General features: G+C 48.2%; 1 protein-coding gene across 4 annotated transcripts in view; it reads right to left on the reverse strand.

Moving 5' to 3' along the window:
- The window catches only part of DMD (dystrophin), a 553,630-nt gene that overhangs the window by 143,328 nt on the left and 390,648 nt on the right, over positions 1 to 19,654 (reverse strand). For all 4 annotated transcript variants that reach the window (XM_038757062.1, XM_038757063.1, XM_038757068.1 and 1 more), the window contains 3 exons: positions 11,292 to 11,409; positions 4,530 to 4,741; positions 1,766 to 1,920 (listed from right to left, as the gene is read on the reverse strand). In XM_038757062.1, coding sequence (XP_038612990.1) covers positions 1,766 to 1,920; positions 4,530 to 4,741; positions 11,292 to 11,409 — 485 coding nt within the window. The remainder of the gene's footprint in view (positions 1 to 1,765; positions 1,921 to 4,529; positions 4,742 to 11,291; positions 11,410 to 19,654) is intronic.

Raw genomic sequence — 19,654 nt, forward strand, 5'->3', positions numbered from 1 at the left:
CCCCGTGCACGATATGGATTGAGTCAAACCTAATTAACTTGTATCTACCCCAGCACTTAGAACTCCATCTGACACGTAGTTAAGCGCTTAAAACATACCATTGAAAAATGCAACGCAGTTGTGAGACATGATCCTGGGTAACAAGTAGCATTAAAGGCCCTTCTGGAAACAAATCGGGGGGTGGAAAAGGGGAACGGCAGCGGCCTGCGTGGTTCCCTGCTTCCAGCGACTGAATCCGAACGGGGAATGCTAGGAAGTACCACGGGGAGGAGCTGGGCGGGACGAGGGAGGCCGCTGCCGCATCCGTCCCCAGGAAAAGAGGGAAGGGGGCCGGTGGATCTTGCGGCTATTGGTCTCGGGGTTATCTGAGCCGGCCGGGACCCGCTGAGACCCACGGGGACGCCCAGGAAGGGGCAGGAGAAGATCCGGGCCTGCGATGACCGGTGGATCCCAACATTTCCTGGATCTGGATAAAGCACGGGCCTGGGAATCGGAAGGTCGTGAGCCCTGATCCCAACTCTACCACTTGTCTGCCGTGTGACCTTGGGCAAGTCACTTCACTGCTTTAGGCCTCAGTTCCCTCATCTGTAAAATGGGGGTTAAGGCTGTGAGCCCCACGTGGGACAGGGACTATTCATTCATTCATTCAAGTGTATTTATTGAGCACTTACTGTGTGTAGAGCACTGTACTAAGTGCTTGGTAAGCGCTCAGTAAATACAATTGAGCGTTGGGAAGTACTTGGGAAGCGCTTGGGAAGTCCAAGTTGGCAACATATAGAGACGGTCCCTACCAAACAGTGGGCTCACAGTCTAGACTATCCCCAACCTGATTACCCTTTCTCCACCCCGGCGCTTAGAACAGCGCTTGGCACAGAGTAATAATAATAATAATAATAATAATAATAATAATAATAATAATAATAATGGCATTTATTAAGTGCTTACTATGTGCAAAGCACTGTTCTAAGCGCTGGGGGAGGGATACAAGGTGGTCAAGTTGTCCCACATGGGGCTCACAGTTATCACCCCCATTTTACAGATGAGGTAACTGAGGCTCCGAGAAGTTACGTGACTTGCCCAAGGTCACACAGCAGACACGTGGTGGAGCCGGGATTTGAACCCATGACCTCTGACTCCAAAGCCCAGGCTCTTTCCACTGAGCCACGCTGCTTCTCAGCTTAATAAATAATAATAATAATAAATAAATAAATAAAAATAATAATAATAAATAAATAAAGGGCTTAATAAATACCATTCTAATTAGCATTATTATTTTACGCCAAAGAGTTCACTGAGAAGTGATCGCAAGGAGCAGGAATGCTTCCATGGCAAGGCCATTTTCCACTCGCGACACCTGATGACAAGAACTCCCTCGTGCGAAATTTGGCAATCGGGGGCTGAGTCGGTTATAACTTTCACGGGGACCCGGGCGGCGCTTAGTGGGAGCAGCGTGGCTCAGTGGCAAGAGCCTGGGTTTTGGAGTCAGAGGTCACGGGTTCAAATCCCAGCTCCGCCAACCGTAAGCTGTGTGACTTTGGGCAGGTCACTTCACTTCTCTGGGCCTCAGTTACCTCATCTGTAAAATGCGGGTTAAGACTGTGAGCCCCCCGGGGGACAACCTGATCACCTTGTAACCTCCCCAGCGCTTAGAACAGTGCTTGGCACATAGCAAGCGCTCGCTAAATGCCTTTATTGTTATTATTATTATGACTGGTGAGGACAGATAATGGCATTCGACGGCGAAAGGCTGCCTCGATCGAAATACCTCTTGCCAACGCTGGTCCACGTGGCATTCAGGGCATCCGTCATCATCTGCACTTTCCTCGTGTCGTCAGCGGAGTAGTCCCGGAGGAGTCTGAGGGCTAAATCGTTGGCCCCATCCACGCCGGCCTGGCCCCGCTGGAGCTCTCCGCCCAGTCGCTGGGGACAGACACAAACACGACCCGCATCAACTTCCCGAAAGCCGCCACGCGCCAGCAATCCGCGACAACCGGAATCGCTGGCCAGAAACGGTCCAAAAACGTCCCAAGGTGAAGCGTGTCGGCCTTCCCTTGCCTTCCCCCGGGGCCCCGGACCCCTCGGAAGGAACCGCGATCGTAGGAATCACTAAAATTCCCGGCATGACCTCGTGACACGGCCTGGGACTCGGAAGGACCTGAGTTCTAATCTCGGATCCGCCCCTTGTCCGCTGGGTGACTCTGGGCAACTAACTGCACTTCTCTGTGCCTCAGTTACCTCATCTGTAAAATGGGGATTAAGACGATGAGTGGATGTGGACTGCATCCGACCTGCTTTCCCGGCATCTACCTCGGCGCTTAGAATTCATTCATTCATTCAATCGTATTTATTGGGCACTTACTGTGTGCAGAGCACTGTACTAAGCGCTTGGGAAGTACAAGTTGGCAACATATAGAGCCGGTACCTACCCGACAGTGGGCTCACAGTCTAGAATAGTACCTGGCACATAGTAAGCGCTTAACAAATACCATAAAAAACCCCTCTCGCTATGAAATCAAACACTTTGAAAGAGAGAGGGAGAGAGGGGCGGCCCAGCCACCATTCATTCATTCATTCATTCAATCATATTTATTGAGCGCTTACTGTGTGCAGAGCACTGTACTAAGCGCTTGGGAAGTACAAGTTGGCAACATATAGAGATGGTCCCTACCCAACGGGGGGCTCACAGTCTAGAATAGTACCTGGCACATAGTAAGCGCTTAACAAATACCATAAAAAACCCCTCTCGCTATGAAATCAAACACTTTGCAAGAGAGAGAGAGAGGGAGAGAGGGGTGAGCCAGCCACCATTCATTCAATCATATTTATTAAATAATGAAAATAATGGCATTTGTTAAGCGCTTACTATGTGCAAAGCACTGTTCTAGGCGCTTGGAGGGAATACAAGGTGATCAGGTTGTCCCACGTGGGGCTCACAGTCTTAATCCCCATTTTACAGATGAGTTAGCTGAGGCTCAGAGAAGTTAAGTGACTTGCCCAAGGTCACACAGCAGACACGTAGCGGAGCCAGGATTCAAACCCACGGCCTCTGACTCCAAAGCTCGGGCTCTTTCCACTGAGCCAGGCTGTTTCCCCAATCATATTTATTGAGCACTTACTGTGTGCAGAGCACTGTACTAAGCGCTTGGGAAGTACAAGTTGGCAACATATAGAGACGGTCCCTACCTGACAGCGGGCTCAGAGTCTGGAAGGGGGAGACAGACAACAAAACAAGACATACTAAAAAAATAAAATAAATAGAATAAATAAGTACAGATAAAATAAATAGAGTAATCAAGACGTACAGACATATATCCAGGTGCTGGGGGGAGGGGAAGGAGGGACGGCAGGGGGGATGGGGAGGGGGAGGAGGGGGAAAGGAAGGAGGGGGCTCAGTCTGTGTGCAGAGCACTGTACTAAGCGCTTGGGAAGTCCAAGTTGGCAACATCTAGAGACGGTCCCTACCCAACAGTGGGCTCACAGTCTAGAAGGGGGAGACAGACAACAAAACAAAACATAGAAACCAAATAAAATAAATATGTACATGTAAAATAAATAGAGTAGTAAATACGTCCAAACATATATACATATATACAGGTGCTGTGGGGAAGGGAAGGAGGTAGGGCGGGGGAGTGGGGAGGAGGAGAGGAAAAAGGGGGCTCCAAATGGGGATAAAGACTGTAAGCTCTCCCCTTCCTTTCTTCAACGCAATCCTGACCACCCAGGAGAAAGTTAGTCAACCTGCCCATTTACAGCGCACAATACAGAAGGGAGCGTATGCTAAGGGTGGTGCACGCCATAATAATAATAATAATGATGGTATTTGTTAAGTGCTTACTATGTGCAAACCACTGTTCTAAGCGCCGGGGGGTTACAAGGTGATCAGGTTGTCCCATCTGGGGCTCACAATCTTCATCTCCATTTTCCAGACGAGGTAACTGAGGCACAGAGAAGCGAAGCCCTTCTTTCCTCTCCCCCTCGTCCCCCTCTCCATCCCCCCATCTTCCCTCCTTCCCTTCCCCACAGCACCTGTATATATGGATATATGTTCGTGCATATTTATTACTCTATTTATTTATTTTACTTGTACATATCTATTCTATTCATTTTATTTTGTTAATATGTTTGGTTTTGTTTTCTATCTCCCCCTTCTAGACTGTGAGCCCACTGTTGGGTAGGGGCTGTCTCTATATGTTGCCAACTTGGGCTTCCCAAGCGCTTAGTACAGTGCTCTGCACACAGTAAGCGCTCAATAAATACGATTGATGATGATGATGAAGTGACTTGCCCAAAGTCACACAGCTGGCGAGTGGCGGAGCTGGGATTAGAGCCCATGCGGTCTGACTCCGAAGCCCAGGCTCTTTCCACTGGGCCACGCTGCTTCCCTGCAGGCCATGCTTGCCTTCAGGGAGCTTACGATCTAGGCAGGAAGACCCGACCGGGAATAATTCACAGGATCTCCGGGCCCCCCGTCCCTTCCCGACAGGGCCGACCCCCCGTCCCGTACCAGGACCGGCTCCGGGGCTACCGACCTTGGCTTCGGCCAGCTGGGCCCGGACGGCCTCGGCGGAGGCGGGAACGTCGGCCCAGGCCTCCAGCTCGGCCCGGGTCCGGTCGAGGAGCCGCTCGGCCTCCTGCCGAGCTCCCAGCCACCGCGTGGAATCCTTCAGCATCTCGCTCAGCTGCTGCTTCCGACCCTGCAGGTGCTCCTGCACCTCCTCCCACTGGCTCTGGATTTTCTCAACTGGGGGAAGAGAAGACAACGCAGTCAGTCGGCTGCGCCTCGAGGGCCGGGACGGTGCTCTCCAGTGATACTGCTCTCCCCCTTCTAGACTGTAAGCCCACTGTTGGGTAGGGACCGTCTCTATATGTTGCCAACTTGGACTTCCCAAGCGCTTAGTACAGTGCTCTGCACACGGTAAGTGGTCAATGAATACGATTGATTGATAGATACCGCCAACCGATCGACCGTGCCCGCTGGGAGCCAGACGGACACTCCTCCCGCCCTCGGCCGCTTCACTGCCCTCCTGGCTCTCCCGTGCGGTCACCGGCTCCTCAGGATGCCGCGGGGCTCGGGAAAGACGACAGTGCCAGGAGGAGGAATTCCGCTCCGGCGCCAATGATCAAACCCTATCCTGATCATCATCAAGAGCCCGCTGTTGGGTAATAATAATAATAATAATAATAATGATGGCATTTGTTAAGCGCTTACTATGTGCAAAGCACTGTTCTAAGAGCTGGGGAGGTTACAAGGTAATCAAGTTGTACCACGTGGGGCTCACAGACTTAATCCCCATTTTACAGATGAGGGAACTGAGGCACAGAGAAGATAAGTGACTTGCCCAAAGTCACACAGCTGAGAAGTGGCGGAGCTGGGATTTGAACCCATGACCTCTGACTCCAAAGCCCAGGCTCTTTCCACTGAGCCGATGTCTCTATTTATTTATTTATTTTACTTGTACATATCTATTCTATTTATTTTATTTTGTTAATATGCTTGGTTTTGTTCTCTGTCTCCCCCTTCTAGACTGTGAGCCCACTGTCAGGTAGGGACCATCTCTATATGTTGCCAACTTGGACTTCCCAAGCCCTTAGTACAGTGCTCTGCACACATTAAGCGCTCAATAAATACAGTTGATTGATTGATTGATTCTAGACCGTGAGCCCGCTGTCGGGTAGGGACCGTCTCTATAGGTTGCCAACTTGTACTTCCCAAGCGCTTAGTCCAGTGCTCTACACACAGTAAGCACTCAATAAATACGACTGAATGAATGAACCAACCGATGGTATTTATTGATGGATAGAAAACTGTACTAAAGACTTGGGAGAGTACAATGCAAAAGAGTTGGTAGATAGGTTCCCTGCCCACAACGAACTTACAGTCTAGAGGGGGAGACGGAAATTTATTATCACATTATTATTATCAGTGATGATTCTACTATTACCACCACTACTACTATTAATAATTGTAGTATTTGTTGAGCTCCTATTATATGCCAAGCTACGTTCTAAGCACCTCTAGACCGTGAGCCCGCTGTCAGGTAGGGACCGTCTCTATAGGTTGCCGACACTACAGGTTGCAGAGCACTGTACTAAGCGCTTGGGAAGTACAAGTTGGCAACATATAGAGACAGTCCCTACCCAACAGTGGGCTCACAGTCTAGAGGATAACGTGGAAAGAGCCCGGGCTCGGGAGCCAGAGGTTGTGGGTTCTAATCCCGGCTCCACCATGTATCAGCTGGGTGACTTTGGGCAGGTCACTTAGCTTCTCTGGGCTGCCGCTCTGCACCCCGTTGGTAGCCAGTACAGTGGTTCGCACACAGTAAGTGCCCAGGACAGGCATCTGCCCAAATCAGGTGCTCAGCCCTGAGCCCAGAGAAGCAGGATGGCCTAGTAGGTGGACCATTGGTCTGGGCAGCCAGAAGGCCATGGGTTCGAATCCCAGCTCTGCCACGTGTATGCTGTGTGGCCTCGGGCAAGTCACATTACTTCTCTGTGCCTTAGTTACCTCCTTTGTAAAATGGGGATTGAGACTGTGAGGCCCACGTGGGACATGGACTGTGTCCAACCCGATTTGCCTGTATCCACCCCAGTGCTTAGTCCAGTGGCTGGCACATAGTAAGCGCTTAACAAATGCCATTAACAACAACAACAACACAGCATGAGCTAAGGGGAGCTCTGTGCTCTCCTTCTCCAGCAGGACTCATCTTGCCATGCCCACCTCCATGCCCGCAATGAAAGACCTGGAGCATTTGAAACAATCATCAATCCTCTACAAGGGCACCCTCCAATACGGTGGGCAAACAGGTACAAGAAAATTCCTCCGTGCTCTCCACGGCCCACCGTTCCAACGATGGGGAGTCAGTTGCTATGGAAACACACGCCTCTCGGGTACCATTCGACGGTCAACCGGCACAGCCTTTGACCACGGCCGATCTTCAGTGGTCAGCCCACCCCAGGGCTGGGAGTCCTTTTCTCGATGGTGCAAATCTCTAGGGAAACCAGGATTTCACCAAGACTGGGCCCCCCATCCTCCATCTCAAGCGATCACAGGTTCCCTGGTGAAATCATGACCTTTCCTTCCTGTTCAGAGGCTGAGCCTGTAACAGGCAGCCATAATTCCCCACCCCCCGTCTTCGTTTTGAAGATTGCTCTTCTCGATCGCGGCTGTACGGATCAGCACACCGGGCGCCGGAAAAAAGGAAATTAACTTTCAGAGCAGGAGAAAATGAGACCGTGACCCTCTTCTCAAAATTCTTCCATTCCTGAAGTCAAAACAAAGGTCCGCAAGATGATAAGTTGTGGCCTTTTCACCTTCTTTCAACGAGGACGGAATCGACTGCCTTCCAACCCAGCTAGCCAAAGCCTACAGCGCCCTGGCCGACCTCCTGAGAGGCCCCAATGATGAAGGGGAACAGAAGTGGGCCATTTTTCCTCTCCCGCTCTCCCATTTCCGTTCCTTTCAACGGCGGCACAGCGTGTGAGGCAACCACAGCAGTTCAACAGTTCAACAGTTCAGTCCCACTAAGGCAGCGCGTCCATTTCCTGAATCCATCCGGTGAAACTTTGCAGATCGGGAGCGGTAGACATCTCACCGACCCTGCGATCGGAGCGTTTCCGTCTCTTCCTTGGCTTGCAGTCCTTCCCCTGTCTGTCCAAGTCCTCGGCCTCCCCCGGTGACACCTTCCCTCTTCTCTGCTCCCACGTACATCGCTGGGGTTGGTTCCCCTCCCTGGGAACTCACCTCCTCATCAGCCCCGGCCCCGCTGCGGGTCGGAGGTGGCACCCCTGGGTCCCTCCCTTCTCCCTTCCCCTTCTCCAGGCCAATTTCTGTAGGAAAAGTGCAGCTGAATGTGTCACCCCCACCCTCACAGAAGCAGCCCCCATCAAAAGTACACGAAAGGCAGAGCTGAGGAGGGGTGGTGGGTGGGAAAGGGATTTCCTTCATTCAATTTATTCAATCGTACTTCTTGAGGGCTTACTATGGATGGGGAGGACTCCTCCTCCCCCTCATCCCAGACCCCACCATTCCCTGGAATGCCCTTCCCCATTCCCCAACGAAGCTCCCTCACCGAAAAAAAGGATTTTACTGAGGCAGGGCAGCGCAGACAACTTGTCGATGGCGACCTATCCATTTCAAAAATCCTGGCCCGAGGGATCAATCAATCAATCAAATTTATTGAGCGCTTACTGTGTGCACAGCACTGTACTAAGCGCTTGGGAAGTCCACGTTGGCAACATATAGAGACAGTCCCTACCCAACAGTGGGCTCACAGTCTAAAAGGGGGAGACAGAGAACAAAACCAAACATACTAACAAAATAAAATAAACAGAATAGATATGTACAAGTAAAATATTAGAAGACCAGGAGGATTGTTTTTACTGGATTTTCTCTAGATTAAAACTGAATTACCAAACACATAAGTTCCCCACTGATCAAAGTCATAAACGGTGATTCACCTGGAAGGAGAAGAGATTTCCATACAGCACCGGGCACTTATTAAACCGACTTATAATTTATCGGGCTGAGTCCAAGCATTTAGTTCTAGAAATTTCATAGGGAAAATGAAGTAGGGGGGAATCTTCAAATAAGGGAATTCATCTTGATGAGCTATTTTATATCTGTCCTTTTCATGTGCAGTACTAAATCCCTACTAAGAAAATACGATCTGAAAGGCGGCTGGAGCTTTATGACTATCAAATTTCCATCCCGACACGCAATTTCGGCCGTGTCGCCACCTCCGTCCGAACCGAGGGGGTTGTGGCTCACCGTCTGTGGCCGACACAGTGGAGACGTCAGATCAATCAATCAATCAATCGTATTTATTGAGCGCTTACTGTGTGCAGAGCACTGTACTAAGCGCTTGGGAAGTACAACCTGATCACCTTATAACCTCCCCAGCACTTAGAAAAGGGCTTTGCACATAATAAGCGTTTATCTTCTAGACTGTGAGCACACTGTTGGGTAGGGACAATCTCTATATGTTGCCAACTTGTACTTCCCAAGCGCTTAGTACAGCGTTCTGCACGCAGTAAGCACTCAATAAATACGATTGAATGAATGAATGAATGAATAAATGCCATCATTATTATTATGATTATTCTCTGTGCCTCAGTTACCTCATCTGTAAAATGGGGATTAAGACTGTGAACCCCCTGTGGAACAACCTCATCACCTTATAACCTCCCCAGCACTTAGAACAGTGCTTTGCACCTAGTAAGCGCTTAATAAATGCAATCACTATTATTATTATTATTCTCTGTGCCTCAGTTTCCTCATCTGTAAAATGGGGATTAAGACTGTGAGGCCCCTGTGGGATAACCTGATCACCTTGTATCCTCCCCAGCACTTAGAACGGTGCTTTGCACATAGTAAGCGCGCAATAAATGCCATTATTATTATTATTATTATTATTATTATTATTATTATTATTCTCCCCCTTCTAGACTGTGAGCCCAATGTTGGGTAGGGACCGTCTCTAAATGTTGACAGCTTGTACTTCCCAAGCGCTTAATACAGTGCTCTGCACACAGTAAGCGCTCAATAAATACGATTTTGATTGATTGATTGTGCCTCAGTTACCTCATCTGTAAAATGGGGATTAAGACTGTGAACCCCCTGTGGGACAACCTGATCACTTTCTAATCTCCTCAGCGCTTAGAACAGGGCTTTGCACATACTGAGCACTTAATGAATGTCATCAACATTATTATTCTTATTATTCTCTGTGCCTCAGTTACCTCATCTGTAAAATGGGGATTAAGACTGTGAACCCCCTGTGGGACAACCTGATCACCTTATAACCTTCCCAGCGCTTAGAACAGGGCTTTGCACCTAGTAAGCGCTTAATAAATGCCATCACTATTATTATTATTATTATTATTATTATTTTCTGTGCCTCAGTTCCCTCATCTGTAAAATGGGGATTAAGACTGTGAACCCTCTGTGGGACAACCTGATCACCTTTTAACCTCCCCAGTGCTTAGAACAGTGCTTTGCACATAGTAAGCACTTATTAAATGCCATCACTATTATCATTAGTATTATTCTCTGTGCCTCAGTTACCTCATCTGTAAAATGGGGATTAAGACTGCGAACCCCCCGTGGGACAACCTGATCACCTTATAACCTCCCCAGTGCTTAGAACAGTGCTTTGCACATAGTAAGCACTTATTAAGTGCCATCACTATTATCATTAGTATTATTCTCTGTGCCTCAGTTACCTCATCTGTAAAATGGGGATTAAGACTGTGAACCCCCCGTGGGACAACCTGATCACCTTATAACCTCCCCAGCGCTTAGAACAGTGCTTTGCACATAGTAAGCGCTTATTAAGTGCCATCACTATTATCATTAGTATTATTCTCTGTGCCTCAGTTACCTCATCTGTAAAATGGGGATTAAGACTGCGAACCCCCCGTGGGACAACCTGATCACCTTATAACCTCCCCGGCGCTTAGAGCAGGGCTTTGCACCTAGTAAGCGCTTAATAAATGCCATTATTATTGTTATTATTATTATTAACAAACCCAAATATCGACAGGGAATCCACCGGGTGGGCAGGAGACTTGGTGTCGAGATCTCCCCCTTCTAGACTGTGAGCCCGCTGTTGGGTAGGGACCGCCTCTATATGTTGCCAACTTGTACTTCCCAAGCGCTTAGTACAGTGCTCTGCACACAGTAAGCGCTCAATAAATACAATTGACTGACTGATTGATTGAGATCACATCCCTGGGCCCAATCCCAAGGCAGAGAGACAGACAGGGTAAGCAGAAACATCAGAGGGAAAACCTACCCCAACAACAGACACCAAAACCTCGTCACCTTCCAGATTGGAAGAGGAGGAGGAGGAGGAGGAAGAGGAGGAAGAGAAGGAGAAGGAAGTCCAGGAATAATCTGGACACGGTAAGGAGTTCCCATATCCCCTCTGCAGTTCTTCCCACCACGCGTGGCTGGTAGAGCAGAGCCACGGCGGGTTGGAGAGAGGCACATTCCGGCCTTGCCCTGGCTCTCTCCCGTTCCCCTCCCGGCTGGGCATATTTACTATTTTTATTATATTTAATATCCTATTTATTTTGTTAATAACGCACACCTAGCTCTAATTCCAGTCGCTGACGACCTGACACCCGTCCACACGTTTTGTTGTCCGTCTCCCCCTTCTAGACCGTGAGCCCGCTGTCGGGTTGGGACCGTCCGTCTATGTTGGCGTCTCGTACTTCCCAAGCGCTTAGTACAGTGCTCCACACCCGGTGAGCGCTCAGTAAATCCGACCGAGTGAACGAAGGCCACTTACTGTGGTCGGTGATGACGGCTCTGGCCTCCGGGTTGCCGGTCTTGTTTTTCAGATTCTGGGCCGCGGTGATTAATTCCTCCAGCTTGGGACGCCGCTGCTCCAAATCCTGGAGCCCCATCTAGGGCCACAAAACACAAGCGGGAACATCAAGGACGTTCAGAGGTGGTTTTCGGGGCGCGCCGTTCGCATCCCCGTCCTGGGTTCAGCGTCTCCGAACGCCCCTGGGGTACGTCGCGAAGGGCGACGTCATTTTCAAAGGAAACCCAAACTTCTTAAGGCCCGGCTCGAGCGATAGAAAAGATGATTTTACTTATTTATTTAACTTGTACATATCCATTCTATTCATTTTATTTCGTTAATACGTTAACGTTTTTTTCTCCGTCTCCCCCTTCTAGACTGCGAGCCCACTGTTGGGTGGGGACCATCTCTATATGTTGCCAACTTGGACTTCCCAAGCGCTTAGTACAGTGCTCTGTCCACAGTAGGCGCTCAATAAATACGATTGAGTGAGGATTTGATACCTGCTCCCCCTCCCCCTCTATGAGACCCATGTGGGACAGGGACTGTGTCCAAATGGATTATCTTGGATTTAACCCAGATATATTACCCTATTTATTTTACTTGTACATATTTATTATTCTATTTTGTTGATGATGTGCATATAGCTTTACTTCTATTTATTCTGATGACTTGACACCTGTCCACATGTTTTGTTGTCCGTCTCCCCCCTCTAGACTGTGAGCCCGCTGTTGGGTGGGGACCGTCTCTATATGTTGCCGACTTGTACTTCCCAAGCGCTTAATACAGTGCCCTGAACACAGTAAGTGCTCAATAAATATGATTGATTGATTGATTGATTGATGATTAACCAGGTCGCTGCTGAGAAATAAAACGGCGGGAACAGATGCATTGCTTTCTAAAACGGGATTGGGAATTCAGCGGAAAAACTTGACAATAACAATAATGATAATGATGGCATTTATTAAGCGCTTACTTTGTGCAGAGCACTGTTCTAAGCGCCGAGGAGGTTACAAGGTGATCAGGTGGTCCCACGGGAGGCTCACGGTCTTCATCCCCATTCTACAGATGAGGGAACTGAGGCACGGAGAAGTGAAGTGACTTGCCCAAAGTCACACGGCTGAAAATTGGCGGGGCCGAGATTTGAACCCATGACCTCTGACTTCGAAGCCCGGGCTCTTTCCACTGAGCCAAACGCTGCTTCTCATGAGAATTTAGGACCAGAACTTTGCTTCTTGGTAGTTTAGGGATTTGAGGGAAATAGGCGCTTTGTGCGGTTCAGGGGCTTTGCACACTGTCAGAGCTTAATAAAAACTATGGGTTCACTCAATAAATACTACTCTGATGCTCATTTAGATTGATCGATCAATCAGTCGCATTTATTGAGCGCTTACTGTGTAGGGCATCAGCGTGGTGTAGTGGACTGAGCACAGGCCTGGGAGTTGGAAGGACCTGGGTTCTAATCCCGGCTCTGCCACACATCTGCTGTGTGACCCTGGACGAGTCACTTCATTTCCCGGCGCTTAGAATGGTGCTTGACACATATTAAGTGCTTAACAAATACTGTTATTATTATTACTACTACTAAGCGCTTAGGAGAGTACGATATAACAGAGTTGGTAAGCCCTTTCCCTTCGGCTGAGGTTGACAGTTTTTTTTTAATACAAATTCCCTCCATCCCCCCATTCCCGAGCCAAATGCTGTTGCTGCCCAAATCAACAAATTTCTTTCCCACGATAATTCAAAATCCTTTCCATTTGGACACGGTGCTCTTCGGCCCCGCAGACAGACTTCGGTGCGCTGGGTGAAGAAGGGATTATTCCAGATAACTGCCGAAGTGCTCTTTATAAAAAGGGATGGCGAAAGCAGATTTGAGAACTAAGCTAATGGCTTCAATGCTAAAATAATAATAAGATCATAATTGTGAGAGCGTCCTTTCTTCTGAATTGAAAAACTAGAGGCCTGACACTGAAGAAACGTTCCACCTTTGTAGACAGTGACTGTGGGAAAGAAAAATCCAATTTTCGGGTGTCTAACTTTAATGGTTTCTTGATCCAAAATGGTGCCCGGACTGTGGAACAAAGTACTGGAGGCAGTGAGTGAAGGGGATCGGAAATAGGGGGAAAATGGGACCTTTTTTTGAAGGAGTAGATGCTTTGGTAGCATGCCTAAGTTTCAGGGGGTAAAAGAATTTCTTTTCTAAGGTTGCTGAGACCGGACTTGGCCGTTCTCAGCGCAGAGATCTGATATTTTCAGTTAAGTTCAAGGGCCTCGTCGTCACGAGATCTGTGATGGAGCCAGACGTCTTCTGTAGGCAATTGGCTCTAAATTTTATCCTACAAAAGCGCCCAGGAGCGCGCCCGGGATCAGACGGTTTCTCAGAATCCCGAGAGACGTTCTTATAATACCCTGAATTTTAAGACCGTGCACGGATGAAGTTTGTTTTTCTCCGATCCAATAACGACGTGCCCTGGAGAAAACGTACTGTTTCTGAAGCTTTCCACTCTGAGATAAACTCCAATCTGTCCAAAAATAGACTCTTTTCAATGCCTTTTCTTCGGGATTTCAAACTTTCACTGAGAAGGGTTTTGTAGGAGCAGCTTGGATCAACATCAGTCTGAACCTACAGAAAAGGCTCCGAAGGCAAATGGGGACAGACCGACGGCTTCACTGGAGGACCGGGCCGGCCGACGGAGCGACGGAGACTTGATAAAGCGGGCCGCTTCCTCTGTAATGAACGAGATCCTTTTTGGGTGAATGTGGGGCCCGTTAGTTATCCGAGCCATTCTCCATTCCCGCCGGGGAAGCACGTAAGATGTTCTTCCTCGGGGCTTCTTGATCTACCTCAGTCACCGAGGAGACCAGATAACCCTCAGAAATGGGCCTTTTGACCTCAAATGGAACTCGTGCCTTTACTAGATTAAACACGGGCCCATGTTTTTCACTTTTCAATCCATACGAAAGTCAATTTCAAAATGAAATTTCACCATCTGGATCACACACTTAACACTTTCTCAGCGAAGTCCCTTGAACTGCAGCCTGGTTTCAAGAGGGTCCTTTGATGGAAGTCTCTTCTTGTGATCTCTTTCCCGAAGCAAACGGAAGAGTTTTCAAACAAGCAATTTTCAGAATCAGGAGGAAGCAGCGTGGCTCGCTGGAAAGAGCCCGGGCTTGGGAGTCGGAGGTCGTGGGTTCAAATTCCGGCTCCGCCACTTGTCAGCTGTGTGTGACTTTGGGCAAGTCAATTAACTTCTCCGTGCCTCGGTTACCTCATCTTTAAAATGGGCCCCATGTGGGACAATCTGATGACCTTGTATCTACCCCAGTGCTTAGAAGAGTGCTTGGCACATACTAAGCGCTTAACAAATACCATCTTTATTATCTCCTTCCAGTAGCTGCTCAGTTACTGGATGAGGAAGAGCGTTCTTTTTGGCTTGTTTGGGGAAAGCTAGTTCTATATAAACTGATATTATTTGATTAGAGTGCATGTGTACCTCTATATAAACATTAAAAATACTTATCAATCATATTTATCGAGCACTCACAACATTAAAAATACTTATCAATCATATTTATCGAGCACATACTATTATTCTAGACTGTGAGCCCACTGTTGGGTAGGGACCGTCTCTATATGTTGCCAACTTGTACTTCCCAAGTGCTTAGTACAGTGCTCTGCACACAGTAAGCGCTCAATAAATGCCATTGAATGAATGAATAAATGATTGTCCACGGTTTTTTTTTGTTGTCTGTCTCCCCCTTCTAGACTGTGAGCCCGTCGTCGGGTAGGGCCGTTTCTATACGTTGCCGACCTGTACTTCCCAAGCGCTTGGTACAGTGCCCTGCACACAGTAAGCGCTCAATAAATACGATTGATTGAATGAATTGAATGAATAAATACTACTACTCTGCCCCCCCCAAGTCTTTCCACGCTCTGGTTTTCTTCACAATCCATCTGTTCACACTGAGACCAGGAGGCAGAACAGCACACCTACACAGCTAACACATGGACAACAAACAACTGCACTAGACGGCGGGACGAAGCCGCAACTAAACGCTCCTCCGTGGATCGGGCATGGGAAGACTACGGGGATTCGTCGCACGGCTTACCCCGGGGACCTCACAACTCAAAAAGGCTTCTGTACGCTGCAAGAAGAGTCCAGAGACAAAAAAGCATCAGAAGACATCTGCAAGTCACAAAGTGAATTCAACAACTCTTCATCCCACCTAGTAATAATAATAATAGTACAATGGTATTTGTTCAGCGCTGACTATGTGCAAAGCACCACTCTAAGCGCTGGGGGAGATCCAACGTGATCAGGTTGTCCCCAGTGGGGCTCGTAATCTTCATCCCCATTTTACAGACGAGGGAACCGAGGCCCAGAGAAGTGAGGCGCCCTCGCCCAAAGTCACACAGCTGACAAGTGGCAGAGCCGGGATTTGAACCCATGATCTTGGACTCCCAGGCCTGGGCTCTTTCCACCGAGCCACGCCGCTTCTCTACAGTAGACTTTAAGCTCACTGCGGGCAGGGAATGTGTCAGTTTATTCTTATATTGTTCTCTTCCAAGTGCTTAGTACAGTGTTCTTCATTCATTCATTCAATCGTATTTATTGAGCGCTTACTGTGTGCAGAGCACTGTACTTAGCACTTGGGAAGTACAAGTTGGACACACAGTAAGCGCTCAATAAATAGGATTGGCTAAATGAATGAAAACTCATTGTGGCAGGGAATGTGTCTGTTTACGGTTGTATTGTGCTCTCCCAAGCACTTAGTTCAGTGCTCTGCACACAGTAAGTGCTCAATAAATACGACTGAGTGAGTGAGTGAGGATTTGATACCTGCTCATCCTCCCCCTCTGACTGTGAGACCCATGTGGGACAGGGACTGTGTCCAAATTGATTATCTTGGATTTAACCCTGATTTATTACTCTGCTTATTTTACTTGTACATATTTATTATTCTATTTTGTTGATTTTCTGCATCTAGCTTTACTTCTATTTATTCTGATGACTTGACACCTGTCCACATGTTTTGTTGTCTGTCTCCCCCCTCTAGACCGTGAGCCCGCTGTTGGGTGGGGACCGCCTCTATATGTTGCCGACTTGTACTTCCCAAGCACTTAGTACAGTGTCCTGCACACCGTAAGCGCTCAATAAATATGATTGAATGACTGAATGAACGAACCCAGCTCTGGGTACTTTGCTCGGCATCTAGCGTTTAACAAATGCTACAGTTCTTTTATATACTTATTCGGAATGGCTCTGCATATGTGGCCCTGGAATATCACGGGGGAATCTCGCGGCCCTGGAATATCACGGGAGAGTAAATCTGAAGGAAACAGAAATACCGGCCCTGGAATATCACGGGAGAGTAAATCTGAAGGAAACAGAGATACAATAAATACAACTGGATGAGAGCACTTTGTGAGCAGGGAATGTGTCTGCTGTTCTATTTATTTACCTCTCCCAAACGCTTAGTACAGTGCTCTGCACAGAGTAAGCGTTCAAAAGAAAAGAGCTTGGCACACAGTAAGTGCTTAACAAATACCGTAGTTATTATTATTACTATCAATAAATACAACAGATGGTTGTTGTCAACAAATACGACAATAGTTACCTCTTCAGTATGTTCTGATGTTCCCCTACTTTCCCACCGACCCCTCCCTGCCCAAGAGCAGAAGAAATGAGAGGAACGAAATGACGGCAGGGATCGATCATCATCTTAAGTGACTGGGAAATGAAGGAAAACCGGTCACCCTTTGGAAACCTTCATCCCACACGTCAAATCCCGAGGACAGAGTCTACTCATTTCAGGCTTGCTACAAATTGCAACAGATTCCCTTTCCAGTGGCAACTCTTCCTTTGATTCACTCAAGGCCTCCAGTGAAATTCGTTCATTCATTCAATCGTATTTACTGAGCGCTCACTGCGGGCAGAGCACTGGACTGAGTGCTTCGGTCTTGGATTCTAGCCCCCAGAGTTGGTTCGGAATTCCTGCCTTCCAATCTAGACAGCCCCACGGGGCTGGGACAAGTCTGGATTCAGTCCAATCTCGGGGAACCCATAATCATCAGAAAGCAGCAGTGTGGACAGACCACAGGCCCGGGAGTCGGGTCGTGGGTTCTAATCCTGCCTCTGCCACATGTCTGCTGTGTGAACTTGGGGAAGTCACTTCACTCCTCTGTGACTCATCTGTAAAATGGGGATTGAGACTGTGAGCCCCACGTGGGGCAGGGACCGTGTCCAACCTGACTTGCCTCTATCCACCCCAGCGTTTAGAAGACTGCTGGACACATAATAATAATAATAATAATAATAATAATAATAATAATAATAATATGATGATGATGATGATGATGATGATGATGATGATGGCGGCATTTATTAAGGGCTTGCTACATGCAAAGCACTGTTCTAAGCACTGGGGAGGATTCATTCATTCACTCATTCAATCATATTTATTGAGCACTTGGGACTGTGTCCAACCCGATTTGCTTGTATCCACCCCAGGGCTTAATTATTGTTATTATTATTATTATTACTAGGGACTCCCCAAAGTCCTCTGGGTCTTTGGTCACAGTCCTATCTGCCCTTCCAAGGGCCGCAACACTAGCGCTCACTTCAACATTGTTTTCACCTGCTCCAACACGGACAAAAAGGTCTTACCCCGGGGAAATCGTCAGACCGCGTCACGACGATGGGCTGATCTTTTGGAGCCGAGTCCAGGAAGCGCGACTCCTCCTCTCCCCCTCGTCCCCCTCTCCATCCCCCCCGCCTTACCTCCTTGCCTTCCCCACAGCACCTGTATATATGTATATATGTTTGTACGTATTTACTACTCTATTTTACTTGTACATATCTATTCTATTTATTTTATTTTGTTAATATGTTTGGTTTTGTTCTCTGTCTCCCCCTTTTAGACAGTGAGCCTGCTGTTGGGTAGGGACTGTCTCTAGATGTTGCCAACTTGGACTTCCCAAGCGCTTACTACAGTGCTCGGCACACAGTAAGTGCTCAATAAATATGATTGATTGATTGATTGACTGACTAGGGAGTTATCGGCTGCTGGGGACAGGAGTCACGGAAAAGGGAGGAGCCCGTCCCGGGGGGCCCTGGGCCCGTCTAGCTTTCTGGCTGATTGCCCTGGGCTATTTGGCTTCATGCCTCGGGCCCCCCCAGCCTGGTTTCTTTCCTTAGGCTTCGCTCATCTTCTCATCTTCTGTTCCTGTGGCCTCCCCAGAGCCATGAAGAAATCACGGCACCATCTGAAACTGGATATCAGGCCATACCCTTTCATGAGAAATGCATAAAATGCCACCGAAGGAAACAAAACGAGTCTCCCCTTTTCCTCCACAGCGGCCCATTTTTTTTTTACGGTGCTTGTTAAGCGTTCTCTATGTGCCAGGCGCTGTCCTATACACGGTAATCAGGTTAGACACAATCCAGGTCGCACGTAGGGCTCGCGATCTTAATCCTCATTGTACAGATGAGGGAACCGAGGAGGCAGAGAGGAGTGACGTGACTTCCCTAGGTCACACAGCAGACGAGAGGCAGTCGGAATTACAACCCGGCTTCTTCCAACTTTCATTCATTCAATTGTATTTATTGAGCGCTTACTGTGAGCAGAGCACTGTACTAAATGCTTGGGAAGTACAAGTTGGCAACATATAGGGACGGTCCCTACCCAACAGCGGGCTCACAGTCCAACTTCCACTTCCAATGCTCCATCCACCAAGCCACACTGTTTCTCCTCTTTGGTATGTCCCAAATGCTAAAGCAGCAGAGACCAAGGATCTGAACTGGGCCATGGTTTAAGAGGGGACTGCATATTGAACATGATCCACCCACCCACCCCCACAAACTAAAACGTGACCAATAAATAGCAGTGACGACTAATGAGCACATCCGCAAGATACAGCACTTTCCTCCTGAGTCACAATCAATCCATCAATAATACTTCCTGAACGCTTAATCTGGGCAGAACACTGTGCTAAGCACTCGGGAGAGTACACTACAATGCTCAGTGGAGGGAGCCAGGGCTTTGGGGTCAGAGATCAAGGGCTCGAATCCTGGCTCTGCCACTTTTCAGCCGTGTGACTCTGGGCAAGTCACTTTACTTCTCTGGGCCTCAGTTCCCTCATCTGGAAAATGGGGATTAAGACTGCGAGGGTGGGACAACCTGATCACCTTGTAATAATAATAATAATAATGATGTGAGCCCACTGTTGGGTAGGGACTATCTCTATATGTTGCCAACTTGTACTTCCCAAACGCTCAGTACAGTGCTCTGCACACAGTAAGTGCTCAATAAATACGATTGATTGACTGATTGATTGATGGCAT

This window comes from Tachyglossus aculeatus, chromosome 15, assembly GCF_015852505.1.
Source record: "Tachyglossus aculeatus isolate mTacAcu1 chromosome 15, mTacAcu1.pri, whole genome shotgun sequence".
Taxonomy (NCBI): domain Eukaryota; kingdom Metazoa; phylum Chordata; class Mammalia; order Monotremata; family Tachyglossidae; genus Tachyglossus; species Tachyglossus aculeatus.